The sequence below is a fragment of the Artibeus jamaicensis genome, unplaced genomic scaffold (assembly GCF_021234435.1).
Source record: "Artibeus jamaicensis isolate MK-2021 breed Jamaican fruit bat unplaced genomic scaffold, CSHL_Jam_final contig_354, whole genome shotgun sequence".
In the NCBI taxonomy this organism is placed as follows: Eukaryota; Metazoa; Chordata; class Mammalia; order Chiroptera; family Phyllostomidae; genus Artibeus; species Artibeus jamaicensis.
In genome coordinates this window covers 38,838,038-38,858,828 of record NW_026521803.1, presented here as the reverse complement: position 1 = coordinate 38,858,828, position 20,791 = coordinate 38,838,038, and the positions used below count along the sequence as shown (strand labels likewise).

The window sequence follows — 20,791 nt, the reverse complement described above, 5'->3', positions numbered from 1 at the left end:
CCATGCACGGCTCCTACCCTAATGCACTTGGGAAGCTGCCCACAAGAACAGTGAGATAAATCCACTCCTTGCTTCTTGAGCAATAATTCTGTTCTTCCCTTGGCACATTCTGTCCATCTCTGGTTCTTCTAGTTTTTTTCTTTGGTTTTGTTTTTAATTGCTTTTTAGTAATTTCCAGCATACCCGTAAATTTTACAGCCAAACTATCCCTGAAACGAAGCACTGGATTTGGTACAACAGAGTAACCTATCTGTAGGCATACCAGGTACTCTGCGTTTAAGTGTTTTTTCCAGGAGATCTGTACTGGGACTTGCAGTCTACTAAAGACACAAAAGGTTAAGGTTCTAAGCCCAGCAAAACTCTTCTATTTTTATTTTGGCCCCAAAATGTTCCAGAAATGTCAAGCAAAAACAATCTGAATTCCCTACCACTTGTCTTTTTTCTTTAATTTTTAATAAATGTATTGGTCTAGCTTTGGTTAATAGAATCACAGAGGTTTCAAGTATACAATTCTACAATACGAGGCCTGCATACTGTACTGCTGTGTGCCCGCCACCTCCAGTTCAACCGTCTTTTACAGCACAGCCCTTCTGACAAGTTCATCCATTTCATAAGGCCGACAGCTCTTAAAAGCAAGGGCTTTCCCATTTGTTCTGATGGCGACCAAGAGCACGAAACGCAGACTCCATGACCAGCACAGCGCACACGCCAAACGTGTATGTGGACTGAAACCAAAGTCTCACGAAACTATGTTCAACTTCACTCTTACACAGCTATTTTCTATCCTATTTAATCTTTTTAACTGCTGGTAGATTACATGTTGTACTCCACTAACGAGTTTGAAAAAGAAGCCCCGTTACCGATCATCTCGGAACACCACCTAATGGTGGGGATGGCAAGTGAAGGATGTGTGAATGCCAGTCCAGCAAGTCTGCTGACTGTTATTTTGGAAGGTCTGAATATCTGCCTGGCTTGGGCAATAAGGATCATGGCAGTAACACAAAGGAACAAAAGTTATACAAATATAAGAATTGTTTGAGAAGAACTTGAAAAAATAATTTCAAAAATGATGTATAATTGTTTAAGACCATATCCTAATTTCTTCCATTATTCCAATGACATCCTCTATCTGGTCCAGGATCCGATCCAGGGACCCAGGTGGCATTTCATTTTCATGCCCTCTTAGTCTCCTCTAATCAGCCTTGTCTGTCTCAAGTGACCTTGACACATTTGAAAAGTATCAGGCCGCTGTTTTGTAGAGTATCTTTCGATTTAGGTTTTATCACCACTAGAGTAAGGTGATGGTTTGGCAAAAACACCCAGAAGTGACTGTGCCTGCCTTGCAGAAGGCACGCGATTCCCAACTTCAGCCCCCCAGACAGTCATATTAGGTAGGTCAGGGGAAGGTCTCAAAATCTAGAGAAATACAAATCCTGGTGACTGGCCAGGTGAGCCAGTGGGAGAGCGGTAAGGGCCAGGAAGCTGCATGTTTAGTAAGTAATCTAGAGGATTCTAAAAACACGTTTTGAGAAACATTGTTTTATTCTACTGTGGCTCTCAAAAAATTAGACCTTCACAAGACAGCTTTAAAAACAAAAACAAAAACGTTTAGGCCACATAGCTCTTCAAAATGCCGGAAATACCTATCTTTGCCAAAAGGCACCAGTTTTCACAGTCAATCAATCATGCTCTCCCAAATCTGCTGTTCCCTTTTAGGGCCCTTGATATTTACACATGTTCTGTCTGAGTCACTGAAACTCACGATCTGTAAAGTGACTAATACTCTGGGGATATCTATTAATTAGCACGTACTTCATTTGTGCAGCCCCCCCATCCCCAACCACCCCCGAAAATGCCCTGCACTGTTCTAACCGGGAGAAAAACAGATGCTAATATCGTCCCACAAGGGGAACCTGTGCCTCTCCTTTAAGGGGACTCTGTTCATTTGAGTGAGCTCATCCGGAGCTGCTCTCTGGCCATCAAATGCGTGTACAGACGCAAGATGGATACGAAGTCAGTGCCAAGATTTCGGGAAGAACAGAAGGATGGCAATACCTCCTCCATCCACTCCGGCGACCCCTGGGGAATATCAGCCCCCACGCCTGCCCATCTGTTGATGAAAACTGATTATCTGAAATTCTTTGGGGGGTTTCCATCAAGAAAACCTTTAATTCTAAGCAAACAGAGGTAAGAGGAGAGACCGAGGCCAGTAAGATCCAGATTAGCCTGTCTGTCCGTTCCCCCACAGAACCAGATCCCAATCTGGTCATAAGATCAAATGCAAAGTCAACCTTTCAGCAACATACGCCCTATCATACTGCACATCTATCTACATTTTTAACTTGCCAGTAAAAAGCAAGTTAAAACGAAACTCAAAGATGAACATGGAGAGTAAATCCATAAACTGAAATCCCTGATTTAAGTCCTAGGGATTTTAATAAAACTGGTCTGCAGCTTTCAGAGGGAAGTGGAGAGACGTGCAAATGCCATCAATTCAGAGGAGACTCCTTGCTCCTGTTTGGTTTCCGAACACAATTCCCCGCCACCCGTTCTGAAGCCACAGCCTTTAACAGACTGTACACGTGACTCAACCCGAGGTACTGGTTTTAGCAGCCAAGATCCAGAGTAACAGAAAACCCCCGAGAAAGAGTCTTCTGCTGTGTCCAGCAGTGCGTGTTTCCCTGGCAGTGCCCTGGAAGCTTCCAGACCCTCTGCAATACTTGAACTTCGTGTTTTCTGGGCTGACCCACTCCTACGATCGTCAGCACTAGTGTGCTCCTTCCTCCGAATTCAACAAACCAACTATGCAGTGTCTCTACATTTTCCGGAATCTAAGTCATGTGTGTGTGTATTTTAATTTAGGTAAATAAAACCTCGATAATTTAGGTTTTGAAAAGGGGAGAAAGTAGAAGTATTAACACTTTAAGAAGCCATGAATAGTTTGGAGATAGTCATAAAAGGTTGTTTTTCTTGTCTTCTGACAAGTGAGATAACACAGGAACGTTGTTGGAAATAGAACTGATTTACCCGCCCCCTTCATAATCCTCTCTGCCTGAGAGCACCAGCCTCCTCCTCAAATCAAGGTAATTTCTTTAAATACTTAGAGAAACAAAGTTAGGAAAATTCTGTTTAAAAAAAAAGTAAATTTAATGTGAGGGAAAAACTATGGTAAAGATAAGAACTGGCTAAAAAAAACCCCAAAACCCAAACAACCAGAGAACTAAGCCAACTCAAGGCAAGCCTACTTGCCTTGACTCTCACGCAGAGTCACAAACGTGTGACAGCCAGAACGGAGACTCACACGATAATTAAGGTTAGCTTGAGCAGCCGGCATCGTTCTGAAGAGTCAGCCAGCTTCTCGTCCTTGAGCATCTCCACCCACCCACTTCTCTCCAGAGGGCAGTGAAATTAATGAAGTCTCTAGAAGCGATTCCCCACTCTACCCCCACAACATGGCCAGGCCAGAGGAGTGGATGGCAAGCCATTTTCTTCATAGATTCAGAGAGACAGACACTCCAAACGTCCACACGAATGCCCCAGGTCACGAGACAAGAATGCTAACGAGGGGCCGTTTACAGCAGGACGCATCACCCAACCAAGGGCGCCTTCCTTACCTGTCGGCCTTCATCAGAAGGCTGGGCGGCAGCTCCAGGAGCAGGTTGTGCTGCACGTCCAGCACCTCCACGGAGGTGCTCTCCAGCCGCTCGGGCAGCCGCGCCAGCTGGTTGTGCCCCGCCAGCAGCTTCCGGAGACTGCTGTTACAGAACAGGCTGTGCCAACAGGGACAGAAAAAGGAAACTTACTTAGAGCTCATCTGGGATAAAGATGAAAAAACCAACAGGAGTAGGAGAATACTGGCAATGATCTCTCCAAAACACACAAATTCATTCACAGCAACTGCAAATTCATTTTACCAGAAGCTCCAACTTGGAGCTGGTCATATTTCAACATTTCCCATACTTTCGAAAAAACAAAGTGAGAAAAACTATGAGAAGGAATAGTTCACAAAGAAGCTACTTAGCAAATGAGTAAGACAGGTTTCTTAGGAGAAGATTCTGAAGACAGCAGTCTAATCTGAGGTGCACATGGCAAGCATCGAAAGGTGTGGGCTGCTGAAGGCAGGGCTTGTGTCCTGTGTCACTGTGAAACACAGGATGTCTTACTTACAACAGATTCTAAATAAATGCAGTCAAGCAGTTTTTATCTCACAGGATCAATGTTCCATAAAGGGTTAGTCTATCTAATTAATCTTTTACAAATGCCAACTGAAAAAATGTTACATTTTCCTCCTCTGCATTTCACAATCAATTAGTTCGCCCTTTCCCCACTTCCCTACGACTGTACGTTTTTGCTTTCTCTTTGGTCTAATGCTAGACCACAGTAGACACTCTCCCTTGAAGAGAACAGAATGCACTTCATCCACTATTCTCTGCTGAGCCTTAAAGAGCTCTTCAGAAGCTTGGCTGTGCTTCTTCCGGAGGCTATCAGACCTGCATGGAGGTCCACTCTATGACCACTGGGGCCTTCAACAGCTGTACAGAATAAAATGAACTCTGGGTTTAAACACAGAAATCTGGGAAGTGTGGGGAACTGGGGTTACAAGGGGCCCAGCACTGCGGTACAGTGAGGATGCATTCACGCCGCTAAGAGCAAGGCTCCCTCTCCCACCGCCACCCGAAGCTGTTAAAGTCACTCTACGTTCCAGCTGTATCCTTACTCACTTTCAGCATCAAAACGAGATTCTGTGCTCACGGAGATGCCAGAACCCGTTTCAGCACTGTGACAATGCGAGTCAACACTAACAATATTTAACAGGCCTGGCTTGGCAGGTTTAGACACCAATGTGACAAGACAGATTGTCCAGGACTGTCATTCAGTCACAGTTAACACAAGGTCTCTGTAACGGTCACTTCAACCGGATAATTCAGGATTGGCTTCACCAATTTTACTGCCTTGCTTGGCTTGTGCTGCAATTTAGAATTGGGTTATTTATTATTTACACACACGCGCACACACACACACACACACTTTACCCTTGAATAGACAGGTAACTGAAAGACAGGTGACAAATTGTTTATTCTGATTTTTCCAAATAAAAAAGTAGATTTGATAGCTGCAGAATGAGTATTAAATGCTACTTACTGAATTTGGCTCAATTCTTTTGGACACTAAGCACAAAACACCTTCTTTTCATTTTAACACATTTCCACTTCGAAATACTAACTTTTGTTTTGTCAAATCCTTTACACGCACCACTGAGGAAAACAAAGCATGAACACTAATCAAATTCCAATGACTCACTGTCCTGCCTGGAATGTCAGATCAATGCTGGGCTAATACAAAGTCCACGACTAAACGCCACCGTACACGAGAACAAAACAATGCACTGCTTTTGTCCCACCACACACACAAAAACGGACACTGTTTAAATTCCTTGACAATACAGCATTTTGGGATTTGCTTTGAATAAGCATTTGTTTAGATCCCCCAAAAGGCCTGTTCTAACGCAGAACCAATCAGAGACTGGCTCTGGGGGAAAATGAGGTGAAATGCCAGTCACCTGCATTTATTGTTTACTTGTTGGTACATGCACACAGCATCTTCGCTGCAGCCCGCAGCGAAGCAAAGGCTTTAGACTCCCAGGTACTGTGTCTGAGGCCCTAGGGAGGCTGCAGCGGCGAACAGCACGGAGCAAACAGAAAAGCAGATACGCAGGAATGTTTCCATCACAGCGCTTCCCTACTTAGCAGTAGCCTGTACTCCTCTTTGCTGCTTGTCTCCTGAGCACCCCCGCCCCACACACAGTGCCGGCACCGGGCACAGCCCCAAGCCTTCTGCTGGTGATGGGCTGCGCACACCGTGTCCCCGAAATGCTCAGTCAGCGTACACTGGACTTACAGGTACAACAAACGTACAGTCGAGAAAGTCGCCCAAGCTGGGCTTTCTAGGGACTGAAAACATAAACCCAGACTTTCTTTATGAGAACCACATTCTGCCAGTTTCAGTCAACAGGAATCTAATGTGGGCTGCATATGTAATTTAAAATTAAAAGTAGAAAGAAACAGGTAAATTAGTTCTTACATTACTTTTTATTTGACCCAATATACCCCAAATATTATTTTAAAATGTAACTAACGTACAACATTATTGAGCTATTTTGCATCCAGTGCATATTTTTGACTTCAGCACTTCTCAATTAGGACTAACCACTTTTCAATTGCTCAACAGACTCTTGGCTAATGGCCAGCAGCTACCATATCAAATAGCTAAACTCCAACACATTTACTAGGCTGACCAAGCATGTACAGTTCACGATCTTTGTTCTTTACAGAAGAACAGAGGGACATCGGTCATATGCCTTTAAAGATCATGCACCTAAAGTAAAATTTAACTCCAAAATAGTGGCATATTTCTACAGTATTTTCACTGGTATTGTTGAGTATGCACTATCAGAAACAAGTGGCTTCTTTTGCCCCATGACTGGCTGGGAATGGTTCGAACAGCTAGACCCTAGTCATGGCAGCCAACAGTCACAAATGGCTATTTAAATTTAAAGTAATGAAGATTAAGTAAAAGTTAAAATTCAGCTCCTTAGGCACAGCAGCCACATTTCAAGTGCTCAAACGTCACACGTGGCTAGTGGACCACTTGGACAGCACAGGTGCGGAACATCCCCATCATCACAGGAAGTCCCACAGGCCAGCACGAGGACGGACTCCTCTTCTGGTCATGAACTTCAGGGCCAGTCACTAATGGTCGAAAAATACTTCGTGTCACAATCAACGCAAAGATGTCTGTGTCTGTGGATATTAGATGTCATCATATGGCTGATGTAGAAATCTTGGCATTAAAGTAAAAGTTATAAAATAAAAAAGGATCCAGTTTGCCCTTTCTAGGTTTAAGGATGTAATAATCTTTTCTCCCCCGAAGTTATGCTCAAGGAAAACCAAATATTATTTGTGGGTAAGGCAGACATGTCAAGTTAATGGGCCAAAGGGGAGGATTTGGAAAGAATTAAGATTACACAGGCAAACCAATCGTACTGTTTGCTGAGTCTCTGAACATTTCCTTTTGGCTTATTTAAAAATTTCCACCAGGAACCATCCACTACATTCATTTGAAAAGTGTAGCAGAGAGTCGAAGCTTCCTATCACTCTTCACTGCCTAAGGAAAGTTTGTAACTCAGAGACACTACGTGAGGTAAAGATAATAAATACTAGGTTTTAAAAAGTAAGGTTTAAAAAAAACTTTTTAAAATGTATTTTTAAATGTATTTAAAAATAATATGTATTTAAATGTATTTTTTGTATTTTTTCATCCTTACCTGAGGACATTCTCCCATTGCTTTCTAGAGAGAGAGGAAGAGAGATCTGTGCCCAGACTGGGAATCGCACATGCCTGGAATGGGATCGTATGTGCAGACTGGAGACCAAACCTTGTAACTCAGGTATGTGCCCTGACTGGGAATTGAACCTGCAACCCTCTGGTCATGGAACAACACTCCAACCAAATGAGCCGCAGCAAAGCTCTTTTGGGAGGGGTAGAGGACAACTTGGGAGGATAAATGGTGACGAAAGGAGACCTGACTCCGGGTGGTGATGAGTTGTGGAACTGTGCACCAGAAACAGGGTAATTTTGTTATCCACTGTCACCCCAATAAACTCAATAGAAAGGAAAAAGCACACGCACGTAACACTTTTAGGGGTTCCTAATAACAAGTTCGACACTGAATCACTGATTTTTACACCTGCGTATCGAATCTGTGGTTAATACTCACCGTGCAGGGAGTTCACATATTCGATTATGGCCAATATCCAAAACTTCTAGCTTTCGGCTTTCACACACCCACTCAGGCACATTTTCCAAGCAGTTCCTAAATGTAAGAATATACAATTTTTTCTTTGATTGGAATGTGGCCTAAAATACAGTTTGAAACTCAAAATAATTACACAGAATAAATAAAACGTCAATGAAATCCCCAAATACAGTGAATATAAATCAAAAGCATACATGTATTCACTTTAACATAGAAGTAAGATTTTGATAAGGAATATAAAGCAAAGAAAAGGTGGGAAAGGACACAGTTACATCCTCTCCACAGTCTTTTTTTTTTTTAAGTCTGGCTCCCAGAACTGCCGTCCTAAAAAGACTGTAAACCCATGCAGTTTAGGGAGAGGAGGTCTTACACGGGAACAAACAAGCATACACTTCCAGTTAAGTCAAAGAGTCAAACGGCATAAAATGGCTTCATTTTCCAATTTGCATTTTTACTCCTAAGACTGAAACAATTCTCAGCCCCCGTGGGCATCATGCAAGCACAGAGAAGGGGGGAAAGGGCATCAGAGCAAAGACACACTGGCTCTCACGGCTCAGAATTCACTATCCAAAAACATTTACAGAGGCACGAGGTGGTAACTGTAATTACCAGAAGCAAGTGACCTAAACTAACTGTGGCTTTAATTATTACACAAATTGACCCCTCCTTCCACAAATCTACTATATTGGAATGTCTCTCTAATCACAGGTGTTTAGTTCAGCCTCTTATCTTTCTTTTAAATATGTAAAATGACCAGGCACAAAGAATCTAAAATGGTGTGTAATATGTTATAGCTATAATGCTTTAAAAACAGAGAGGCAATTCTGTAAAAATATGATGCTTGGGATGAGAATTATATTAGAGCAAAAGTGAAAATAGTTGTAATATTAGGGTGGTAGCATTATGTGTGATTTAAAGTTCATGTTCTTCACTATTATATTGACTTTTCAATTAAAATATACAAAACAATACATTATTTTCTGCTTAGTGTCTATATAGGCACATACAGTTCTGGCTTTAGAACCCTAAAGATTGATACACTTATTAATTTCATTTTATAGCAATGAACCTCTAACACATCTCGGTAAAATAGGGGAGTGAAAGTACCTCTCACTAAAATCAACCTCAATATGCAATAAAACTCTTGTGAGTGTGGGACTCTGAACCTGAGGACCTCGAAGTGCCTAGTAAATACATGATGGAACCACTAGCCAACTACACGCAACAAATAAAGGGAAAGTAAATTCACTCCATGGCCAATGCTCCAGTACTGTTCTTATTTTAAAAACTGAGGATAACAACCAAGGCCAACAGGAAAACAAATAAATAACTCGGTCAGGTAATATCTGACTCAAGCACAGTGAACAACATCATCTGACATGAACTCAGCAGGAAGTGTAGGAAGCACTACTCATAAAAGATTTTATAATGATAAATTTCTAATAAATCTATAACTGTAACAATTCTCACAATAGCTAAATTCTGACATTCTTACATAATTATGACTGAGGACATTATTAACACGTGTGATTCGCACACTGAGATGCGTTAACAGTGGCACTGTGAGGGGACCACATCCTCCCAAGTACTGTGGCTGATCAGAAAACTTGGGGTATTTCATTCGGAAGTACATTAAAAGTGAGTTCAGTGTTAGTGTGTTAAGATTATTAAAGTTTAGTTTGTGCAAATACATGCTTTATGTCTTCAGGAAAAAGTCTACCGTAATATGTTTGGGAACTGGCGTGACTGACGCTCTACCGCAGTGAGTCTGCATGAAAGGAGCCGGGCGGCTACTCAGGAAAGAGCTGAGAAAGGCGAGCAGGCTGATGGGAAGCCTTACCACGCTTGCTTCAGTAAGGACTGGCAGGCTACTTTGGTGGCTACTTTCCCAGGGTTCTTAGCTAGGAGATGTATGTACAAAATAACAAAGAGGAAGAGGGGAAAATCCAAGAAATACAGCACAATATTTGTTCATGAAATCAACACCAGTTCAGGGAAAGACACGACAATGTGGTTAATGTAATTAAAGAGCTACGGAACCTTCCAATCCACTGATCCTCCAAACCCAAGCCTGGTGTTCAAACTGGAGTCCATGCCAACATAACACCTTGACTCTGCTGTTTGAACTACAATATACAAGTGCAGCGTTTTAACTGACAGATACTCATGCACGTTTTCAGAGGGTAAGTTAAAATTATTAAATTAAAGTACTTCAAAGTATAGAATAAGTTCTTTATGCCTATGCTCAGTCAGAATTATCTAAGAAATTTTCAAGCAGACGGTACAGCACCCTAGGACTTGGCTTCTTACCTGGAAACGTCCAAGTACGACAGATAATTCGGAACTGGGTAAACATCAAGTTGAACAAGTTCTAGAAGGCGGAAAAAAAACCACAAAAGCGTTACCATTCAAGAGACACAGAGACTCTGTGTGTGCAGAATGTCGTCCCTGGGCTGACTCCCCGCTGCTTGTTTAGGTTAGGAAGTACAATGCATCCATCTGTTCTCCTCCGGAACTACAGGGAAGGGCACGCAGCTTCTAATTCAATCACAAGACCTTGCTCAGAGTCGAAAATAAATCCCTTGTTCTACTTTCCTACCTCTTTCCCATCCACTTATTGTGGCTCTCCTTGTTAGGCATGCTAAATTTTATCTGGAAGATGAACTATATAAATACTGTTGTTTTTTTTTTAAACATTCACTGTTCCTTTTTATAAAACCAAATGCAACCTGGCTTTTGCCTTTTTCACTCTACTGAAACAGCGCTCCTGAGGGTTGGAATGACTCTCCCTACTCAAATCTGAGAACCCCTCCTCAAAACTGGTTAAAACAGGACATCACGGTCCACCTAGAGCTTTGTCTCTGGGACAGGGTAGTTTCTAATCAGAGTCAGGTCCTACCTGGTTGCCCACTCTGGTACCAGCTACCTAGGAGGGTTTGTAAGTCTGCTTTTGTTACGTTCTCTTTCCAGTTGCCTCACTTCCATGGTTTCAGGTATAATCTCAGAGTCCCAAATCAACACCTGTACTCCTGACGGCACATGATCAGCTCACATGAAGACCACTGCAATAACCTGGATTTAGCGGGGGATGGGGTGGCCCCACTCCTCTCCCAGCATGCACTCTGCACACGACTGTCATGTACGGTCTTTTAGCATCCCATCTGTCACATGCCTCTTCAAAGCCTCGCCATGCGTACCATAATTACTTCTTACTCCCCAGCAAGCACCTGCAGTTCAGAATCCTTGTCTTCCTCCACCTGCCAAGCAAACCACATTCCAAGTCTTTCTTTCCCAACACCCGCATTGTGCCCTTGGCTGTCCAAACCTGTGACCCTTCAGGGACCTACAACTATTTAAGCTCTGGCTTATTTCTCCAGGGAGATGGCCGTAAACTCATTTTTAAGAAATCCTTTACCCTTCAGAACCCAAACACCGCACTATGCATGCAACAGCTGCTTGTTTAACATCTGTTTAACTTGGGAATACTCTCCATTCCTGCCAACAAGAACTCCACCTTCACAGGAGCAAACATGCCCATATCACCAATAGCCATGATCTCCAAGTTCTAAGACAGAGAGCTTAATAAATGAGTAGGACTCTGGCTTGGTGGTGTCCCTAGGGTCTGTAAGTAAGGTTTCCCTCACGGTGAGTCCCTTTGTCAGTGGAGCAGAAAATCTGAGGACCTGAATGAAATCCAAGATGGATCCTTTCACATTCGCTCTCCAGGATTAAATCAAGGTTCCAGATTTACTGTTATTAACAAGGCAGCCCAAGAAACTGTTTGCCCTCCCTATACTCTTTCTTCAAGCAGAGGTGTCAAATCAAAAGTGGGAGTAACTTATCTAAGTAATCACAACATGAGAAAAACAAGTTAGGAACTATAAAATCCCCCTTTCGGATTCCTTTAAGTAGCAAATCAGAATTCTTCTTTTATGATTTTTATCTTAGCAAAATTTGACACATTTTACTAAACAAGGAAAGAACCATCAAACCCGGTGAAGACGATGGCATGAACAAACTCTGGAGCCAGCCGCGCAGCTTTGATGCCGTCTCTGTCACTTACCATTAGAAGAGGCATAGAGCGCTTTTAGGAAATAGCCGCAGATGTTCAGTGTCACCAGCTGATTCCTTTCACAGTGTAAAACTTCAATGTTGTTGAAGATCATGGCATCCAGATCACCAAGCTTATTGTCGCGCAGATCAAGCTGAGTGACGTGCTGGAGAAAGTCTACTTCGTCTGCTATTAGCTTCCTAATTTTGTTCAGTCTTGAGAGAAAAAGGACACAGAAAGAGGCTACAGTTAACGAAATAAATCGCTGTACCCTAACATGGCCAGATATGGAGAAGGGAATCAAGTCTCACTGCATTACAGTCCTGCAAGTCTTCTTCCATCGCAGCCGCTGGCCTTCCTTAACTGGTCAGATTCTTTGGCTATTTTTAGCTACAACCCCTAAGCCTGGAGGAGGAGCATGTGTACTGATTTTACCTGAGTTCATCTGAAGAGGGAAAAAAAGTCTATTTATGTATTTATTTTGAAAGAATATGGTCAAAAATACAAGAAGCAGATTACGACTGCGTTGACTATTTATGGAAGGAGAGAGGACAAGTAGGCAGGCAGATGTGTGGCCATGAAAGACACATGTGCAAATGGTAGCCACATATGCACCAGAGACAGGAATGAAAGTATCTGGTTCTGACAGGCTCAAAACCCAGAACTGTTCATCTCCATCTTTAAAACACTGCTTTGAAAGAGCAGCGTGCAGGAAATACTAAAACCTGGCATCTAGAATGCACTGAGAAACTATAAAACGAAGGACAACGACGAGGAGCAACGAGTCCAGGCCTGAGTGGGGCAGGGGGAAAAGCTGGCAGAGCTCCAGCACGAGAACCAGGTAGCGGGGGGCTGGCGCTGCTGCGGAGGGGCCACCAAGAGGTTAAGTGAGGAGGAGCAGGGACTGGACACCGATACAACAAAGACATGTTCAGCTTCCCAGGGGAGAAGAACAAATGAAGTCTTGACCCCCAGTCTGCTGGGCTCAACTTCTTCACAAACAACAAGAACAGTCTACTTCTCATCACAAGGCCAACGAGACGCCGAGACCACGCACTTGGGTTGTAAGAACACTAATGCGAAAGCCAGAGCTTAGAAAAAAGCCAAACGTTCTGTTATGTATTTCTGACCTTTCAAAACTAAAATAAAATGATGGCAACTGAATTATTAATAGCAACAGCAGAAAGCCATTAACACTCCAGGATGAGTGACAATGAAGGGCTAGGACTTGTCGACCCGCAAGTGTGGCACATGGCTTCTTCCAATGTCCCCAAGAGCAGCTTTTGGCTCCTCTTCTCTTTCATTACAGGTTGTAAGATTAAAAAACTGGCCTCGACCCAGCTATCTGACTATTTCCAAATGCTCACTTGATTCTAGAAAATGCATGCACAGTAAAAAGAAAAAGCAAATCTCATTTTGGATATAAAAGACTGCAAGAATTGGCAACATGTCCCCTGTCCTCCCTATTCTACACTTTATATGGTCTTTGCAGTGTGGCGTTATCATCTTCATTTGAACTTGCTACCCCCACAATTTCAATGTATTAACACTAAAATAATTCGAGGGTTGGTTTAATGAGACCAAACAAATTATAATGAAAAGGAAGTTAACATTTACACTGTTTGGTTTAAGTTGCCAAGTCTTACCAGGATTCAAATATCAAAATCATACAATAATGCAACTATTTAGGATGAACTTTTAAAGACGCAAAATATGGTTCAAGTTTCCTTCCAATAACCCCCTCAATTAACACAGCCATTTTGTCACTTTCATAAATATTCATTGAGCATTACTCTGGAACAGTTACAGGCTATGGTGACAATGCCCAATGGCTTTGACTTGACAAGAAATTAATAAAACGAGGTGTTTTTCTATAGATTTTGAAATTTCATGAGGAAAGATCACATGTGCTTTCATAAATAAAGTATTCGGACTAGAAACAGTGATGAGTGCTATACAAATGATGGACAAAACACAGAAACCAGTTAAAAAAGATGTCATGGGAGAGGACACGTCTCAGCTGAGTCCGGGGCAAGCAGAATGGGAAAGGCGTACGTGGGAGAAGAAAACCGTCTGGGGAAGCAGCCAGATGGCCGCTGGACCGAAGGGAAGGGCGCAGGTCAGCACATGCGTGAACAGGGCAGGGCGTGTGAGAGGAGAATATGGCTCTCCGAGGGCTGGTCCACTAATATGTATCAAGTACTACATCTAACACAGGGGGGTCAAGGATCAAGACGAGCAGCGCTTCCCAGGTTATCTATGTGGGCGAGGGACCCACTTTCTAAACTTCTGGCATCACAGACTGGTGTGCAGTCACAGTGCACATGACCGGCACACGGGTCACACCACAAGCGGCTCACCATGCGGGTTCCCCTCCAGTGGGCGTTCTACTTGCACGAGCCTATTTGGATAGTGCGGCAACGTTGAATCGCTGTTTCTAAAATATGAAGTCTCAAATTCTATGCGTATCTCGCTGTGGAAAAGTGGCGAACAGCTGGCCTGACAGCACAGGATGGAGGACCACACTTCGTGCAGCTCTGAGCAAGAGCCTCCTCATTAAGGAACTCACAGCCCGCCGAGGGGAAACCGGACACGAGAGCCTGAATGCCCCAACCGGAGAGCTGAAGGCTCGGAGCAAGGCTGTGCTTGCTGGAGAGGCGGCATGACGGCATCAGATGGCTCGGCCAGGAGACAAGAGCAGCAGTGAGAAGCAAAGGGAAGGGGCTGGGGGAGAAACTACGGTGAAAGAGGAACTGAGAGAACCTGGTGGTAAACGAGAAACAGGGTGGCAGTTTAGAGTCTGCATAACCAGCGAAGCGGTGCTGCGGGCAGCAGACAGGAGCCCAGGGGAAAGCGCTGGCTGAATGAGAAGAAACTGAACACGTGCCCGGTTACATGTATCGGCAGGGAAAACCCAGGTGATATTACCCAGTTTGCAGGTGAAGCAGAATTAGTTCCAAGAGGAGAAGTAAGACTTAGGGAAATAATTAGCAAGGAGATGAAAGGTGAGCAATGAAGCCCCAACAGCAGGCCACCACAAGACAGAAAACAGAACGAGAAGTGATCAAGGAGAGAGACATGGGTAATACCCATATTTTCGACAGAGACAAGACGGAGGAATTATTAATGATGCCATAGAAGAAATAACATGAGACTCAAAGAACACCAGCCCAAGAAAAAGAACAAGATTAAGGTCCCAGCCAGCTAGCTCAGTTGGCTAGAGTGTTGTCGCAATTTTCCAAGGCTGCAGGTTCGATCCCTGGTCAGGGTACACAGAAAATCAACCAAGGAATATATAAATAAGTGGAACAACAAACTCATGTTTATCTCTCTCCCCCTATCTCTCTCTCTCTGTAAAAACAATTAAGTAAAAGATTTTTTAAAAGACTTAAAGTGATCACTTTTAATCTGACATAACATTTCTATCTGAAGGAATAAAAAAATGAATCAATACAATTCACCCTTTGCTTACAGAAACTAACTGAAACTTGTTTTAATTTATTCCTATTAAGGCAGAATTATAAGCTAATCTAACCAATTTCCTCTCCTTCGATCGGTGGCCTAATAAGAAGCAGTTATCTATTGAAGATCACTCAACATTAACAATGGCCAAAGAATATTCTGGCATTTAAATATACTATAACTGATCTAATCTAAATAGACCTAATTAAAACTAGAAGTCTGAAGATTTTATAAAGCTCTCAATAAGAACAGTTACTTCTAGACATATTAGAATGATCTTATTGGTAAGCTAATTCAGCTCAAGAAAAATATTTTATTATATGTATCAACCAAGTAACTCAGAAATCCTCTCATGCTTGTTACATGAAGTCAGTAGGACCACTGTTATACTGCTGAGTGGCTGAATAAAAAAGGCCTTAAAATCTTGAATATGAAGGTTTTTTAAAATCCAAGTGACTCAGAAGCCAGTAATGTTAACAATTTAGAAAGAAAGTTAATAAGATAAAGTGTTCAGTTCTCTCACTTGTCAATTCCAAAAGTTCTCAAAGCCATGTAAATTACAACCACGTATTCCCTGAATTAAGAATTCTGGCCTGCAAATTTGCTATCACTTTCTCAGGAATGACAGGCTTGACTCCTTCGGTCTAAGGAACTAACCCAAGAGGCTTGTGAGACAGAAGAACTGGGTTTGCTAGGCCAGACCACGTGAATGGAGGAGACAATAAAAGATGATGCTACTTTACACTGGCACAGCACGACAGGTGTGGGTGAGGGTCTGGGTGACCACCAGAGAGAGCAGTGGGCAGTAAAGCAAGGAGAGAACCACTTCTGACAAACAGAAAGGTGCAAAGAGCCAAGAAGGACAGGCGCCGCGAGTGGCGAAGCAGCCTCAGCCTGGTAACAATAACAACACAGTCACACTTGCTGGGAGGGTGAAGTTGTAACTCAACTCTTTCTGAAGCTCCATGAATTAGGTTCCATTAGCTGTAATTTAGAGAGGAGAACACAGTTGCAAAGAGACATTAACTATCTCACCCAAGACTAAACAGGGCTATTATGTGGTCATAAACCGCAAGCTAGTGGGGAAGTGAGTTTGGGTGAAAAAGTATCAATCTGGGCAAGTCAGTAGTAAAACCTAAACCTCACAGTTGTTTTTGTAGTAATTCAATCCCATAGTAGGCTTTCGTTTTTCCTTAAATAGAGAAATTTCAAAGAACATTCTTATATACTGGTCCTTTCTGCACTGGAAACCAGAACTGAACCTTACGTACTAAGAGGTGATTACTGGATGACTTTCTCTGATGTAGCAAGGATTGTGTTAGTGGTTTCCAGCTGGAGTTCAGTGTGATGGGGATTCGAACTGTAGGTTCCCTGCTCTTGCAAGGGGTGAGAGTGGGGAAGTTCTAGCTAAATTTGGGCCAAACAAGAGATTATGAGTTCTATATTTCTGTAAAGACTAGTAAACTAGGCAGAACCACCTGGACGGAGAGAGAGATAATGAACATAAGTTTACATGAATAAAGAAATCTAATTTAATGGACATATTACATTTAGACAAGCCAAGGAAGGAAATTTAAGAAAGGAGATATGCTCAGTGATGTTAACTGCCTCGAGTCACAGAAAAGAACTAAGAGAAACAGATTCACTTTGCTTAGTGATACGGTTTCATTTTCATAAATAACTCCCCCAACAGCCTCCATCTATTCATACAAATTAAAACTGGGTTCACACCTACAAAACAAAGCAAAACCTTCAATACATCTGGTCATTCATTAATGAGAAATTTTTAAAAGCAAATACCAGGTATGACCAAAGCCCAGTATTAACCACTACTCTTCCCTCTGGGCAGAAATAGAAGAATGGGGCCTAACTGCAACTCCCTATCCCGTTCCCCGTGGCAGGAGAGTGTCACCACAAGGGCTCTCATCTAGCCCCCACAGATGCCAGCCACTGCCATGGGGTGTGCGTCTGTAAGACGGTTACCTTAGATCCACATGCTTAATGTGGGGCGTTCTTCGTAAGGCCTGCAGCCTCAGGCCCTGCAGACAGTTCCCAGACATGCACAGTCTGTCCACAGCGGTCAGTTTCTCTAACACCTCTGGAATGTCAGCAAATTCATTGAAAGAAAGACCAAGATAACTAAGCTGATGCATGTTCTCCAACTCGGCAGGAAGGGTCTGCAGGAAGTTTCCATCCAACAAAAACGTCTGTAAGCTATTCAAGAAAACATGAGAATTATAAAGAGAATGTGTACGTTTTATATCTTTATTACCAACATACAAGTTCCATAAGTACAGATCGTATTACTAAAAAAAAAAAAAAAAAGTACTTTCCTTTGCAAAATGAATGGTGGCAGGCCTGAGGCAATAATATACCAGAGAAAAAAGATCAGAGATAAACATCTTAATCATTTATTGAAAACAAAAATTATGACCAATTTTCCCAACTTGGATAGGCATAAATGGGAACAATGTGAGCTAATTGCAGTGTGAATGCCAGAGATGAAGTCAGCCCAAATACCCATCTTCCATTGTTATTTTTAAAAGAGAACGTCTAAGTCTCAGAATTCAACATAACCCAGAAAATGAGCGAGTGACCCCTCCCCTCATGCTCAGACACACTCATCAGTAGGGATCTTCAGTTCTAAACAGGGATGTTCGAATTGGTAACAAGATACTCAGAAGCATGAAAGCTAACAAATGAACCCTACACAAGAGCCTTGATTCGGGGCCAATGCTTAAACGACCAGCATAAGTTAACTAATCGCATGTGCAGTGGCCCTGATGCAACCCCCCCAGTTTCCGAGGGACACTCCGAGGTGGGTTTCCAGTACGCACTTGTGCATGACTCCTACAGCGGCAGGGACGGCTCGGAGGGCGTTGCCGGACACGTTCAGCTCGGTCAGGGTGGGGATACTGCAGACCGCTATTGGGAAGTCTCCTAAATGATTATTGGAAAGGTTAAGACTCTTCAACTTGGTGAACCTATTACAATAAAACAAAACAAAAGGAAAGAAAAGACAAAGGTCACAGATGCGTCAGTTCACATGACTTGAGCACAGCTTTAGAGACAACCCAGCCCAAACTCAGATTCGCCTAAGGAAGCAACGGAGTCCAGCAGAGCTAGAACGCAGAGCTTCGCACTCAAGGGCCAGGGTTTTACCTAAAATATCAACATTGCAGAGAAAAGACCAAAAACAAAAAACTTACCACTCTACGGTTGAGTATTTGGGGAGGTGTCCGCTGCCGAGTGAATTTTTTTAGCTTTACCTGAGCCAGCTTAATTCACACGTGTGAATGATAACAGAGAGGGAGGAAAAAACCAGGCAGATCTGCTGAATTTCTGGGTTATCTCAGACACGTCTGCTTTTCTGCTTCATTCTAACCCAAATGTGAAATTAAAATGAAAAGAACTACACTCTCTCTAAGGCAGGCAACTTTGTAGTCCCAAGTTTAAGTGCCAGTCATCACTGCTCAGGCCCAAAGGAACAGGTGGTACTGCCAGCCCCGCCCTCGCACCGGTCTCCCCGACCCCGCCGCTCCCAGCCCCCTCCAAACCTTCTGTGCGTTTTCTCCTTCCCCACCTCCTCCCCACCGCACAGTCAGGCAGCACCGTCTTCCCTGGGAAGCGATTTACTGCTCATGAACAACTCTCTCTAACCCATCGCCCGCCACATCCCAGCCCAACTCTTTCCCGTGTTTTATTTTTGTTCACGGCTCTTTCACTTTCTCACTTGTCCATTAAGTAAAACTCATTAAGTTTTACTTCTCTGTGAAATCCTGTATCGGGCCCACTGCCAACTTCCGTATTTCTTCTTTGAGATGAGACTCAGATGAGTTAGTGTATCGTGCTAATTATTTTAGAAACTGCCCATGCCCACTAGGCAGTGCATGCTATGCCTAGAACAGACATAATCTTAAAAATAAGTCTAATTCAATCCAACTAGCATTTTAAAGAAACTGTCACATGATATATTTGTTAAAGTCTATAGTAAAAAGTATTAAGCTCTGCTGTCAACAGCCACGTAGAATTGATTCGAAACAGAAAGCTGGCATGCGCCCATTTTACAGGTGGAAAGTGTTACCTTGATTTTTCATAATAGTCATTTTCTTAGAGGGCAGAGTGCGGACCTAATAGTATTTTAAAGAAAATAAAACTTAAGAATTACTGCTAAACCTACATAATCATTTTTTTTAGTTTGTTTCATATTTTACAATTTGATTCATTAGGCCTTCTTAAAACAAAGAATACTTATCCTCAGTTCTGGTTGTCTATGGTCTGTCTACACAACACTAGTTAGAATGACAAGATCTGTTATTCCTAGGGGAGGAGTTCACAAAATACTGTTAGGGGACCCCAGAAGAGGTCCCCTAAACTTCATAGGAGATTCCCAAGCCCAAACTTCTTTCCGTGACAACACTACGAGGCCGCCTGCATTTCTTACTCTCACGTTCATCGCAGCGTCCAGCGGAGGGTACCAGGTGCGACCTGCTGTCGCGACACACGCCTGACTGATGCTGAGACAGACGGAAAACCCCGCCTACCTTCTAACACGCCAGACGTGAAAGATCTATAAAAACACCAAAGGACCACACTCTCCTCCCAGTTTCTTTTGTTTTAGAAAATAGCTGTTTTTATCAATATATTTATGCTAGTGAGAATGGGTTTACTATTTTTCTAAATTACAGTAAATTATTTCTCAGTGTGATTTCTGATATAGTGAATATAAATAGATTTGATACTTAAAACCTGCTTGGGGTCCTCGATTTTTGAGAAGGTAAAGGAGTTCCAAAAACGGTGTACCAGATACACAGAACATCCAGTTACATTTGAATTTCCAGTAACAACCAAGTAATTTCTTAGTGCAAGTACATCCCAAATACTGTACATGACATACTTAAAAAATATTTCATTTGCTGTTTTTCTGAAATTCTGGGTGCTGTTTTTTCCTCTCTAAAACTGGCAGCTCTATCCTGAAATACATGAAACCACTGTTACAGTGCAAACAAAACGAGCACCCTGCTTTCTAGGCATGTTTCCCTATTTGGTGGGACTGGTCACAGTGTTAAAAAATATGCATGCAATTAAACTGAGGTTTTAAAAAAACTTGCTCAAGGAAAGGAAGACAGGAGACATTATCCAACACAGCACAGTACGTGGACGAAGAAGCAGCTCTAGGGGAAGTGGCCCCACGGGGCCATCTGATCCTAAATTCCTCCCTGGGCAGGTCGCGATGGGCACTCGTGCCCCAGGAATGGAACTTCTTCAGTAAAGGTTCATCTCTGCCTTCAGCAAGCCCTGCCCACAGCTGGTGACCATCCAGGTCAGCACACCGCTGACATGCCCACCTTTCAGGCCCCTCGGAAGCCTAGCCAGCCTCGAGAGAGCACGTATTACTGTGAACTCTCCTGTAATCCAAGTCCAACCTTCTTCTCTCCCACCTTCCTGTCACCTGCCCTCCA

At 42.9% G+C, this 20,791-nt stretch overlaps 1 protein-coding gene across 1 annotated transcript in view; it reads right to left on the bottom strand.

The window, feature by feature from the left end:
• The window catches only part of PHLPP1 (PH domain and leucine rich repeat protein phosphatase 1), a 173,916-nt gene that overhangs the window by 25,571 nt on the left and 127,554 nt on the right, over positions 1-20,791 (bottom strand). The window contains exons 5-10 of the mRNA XM_053664180.1: positions 18,167-18,313; positions 17,313-17,543; positions 11,880-12,082; positions 10,127-10,187; positions 7,778-7,873; positions 3,615-3,770 (exon numbers count right to left, since the gene is read on the bottom strand). Coding sequence (XP_053520155.1) covers positions 3,615-3,770; positions 7,778-7,873; positions 10,127-10,187; positions 11,880-12,082; positions 17,313-17,543; positions 18,167-18,313 — 894 coding nt within the window. The remainder of the gene's footprint in view (positions 1-3,614; positions 3,771-7,777; positions 7,874-10,126; positions 10,188-11,879; positions 12,083-17,312; positions 17,544-18,166; positions 18,314-20,791) is intronic.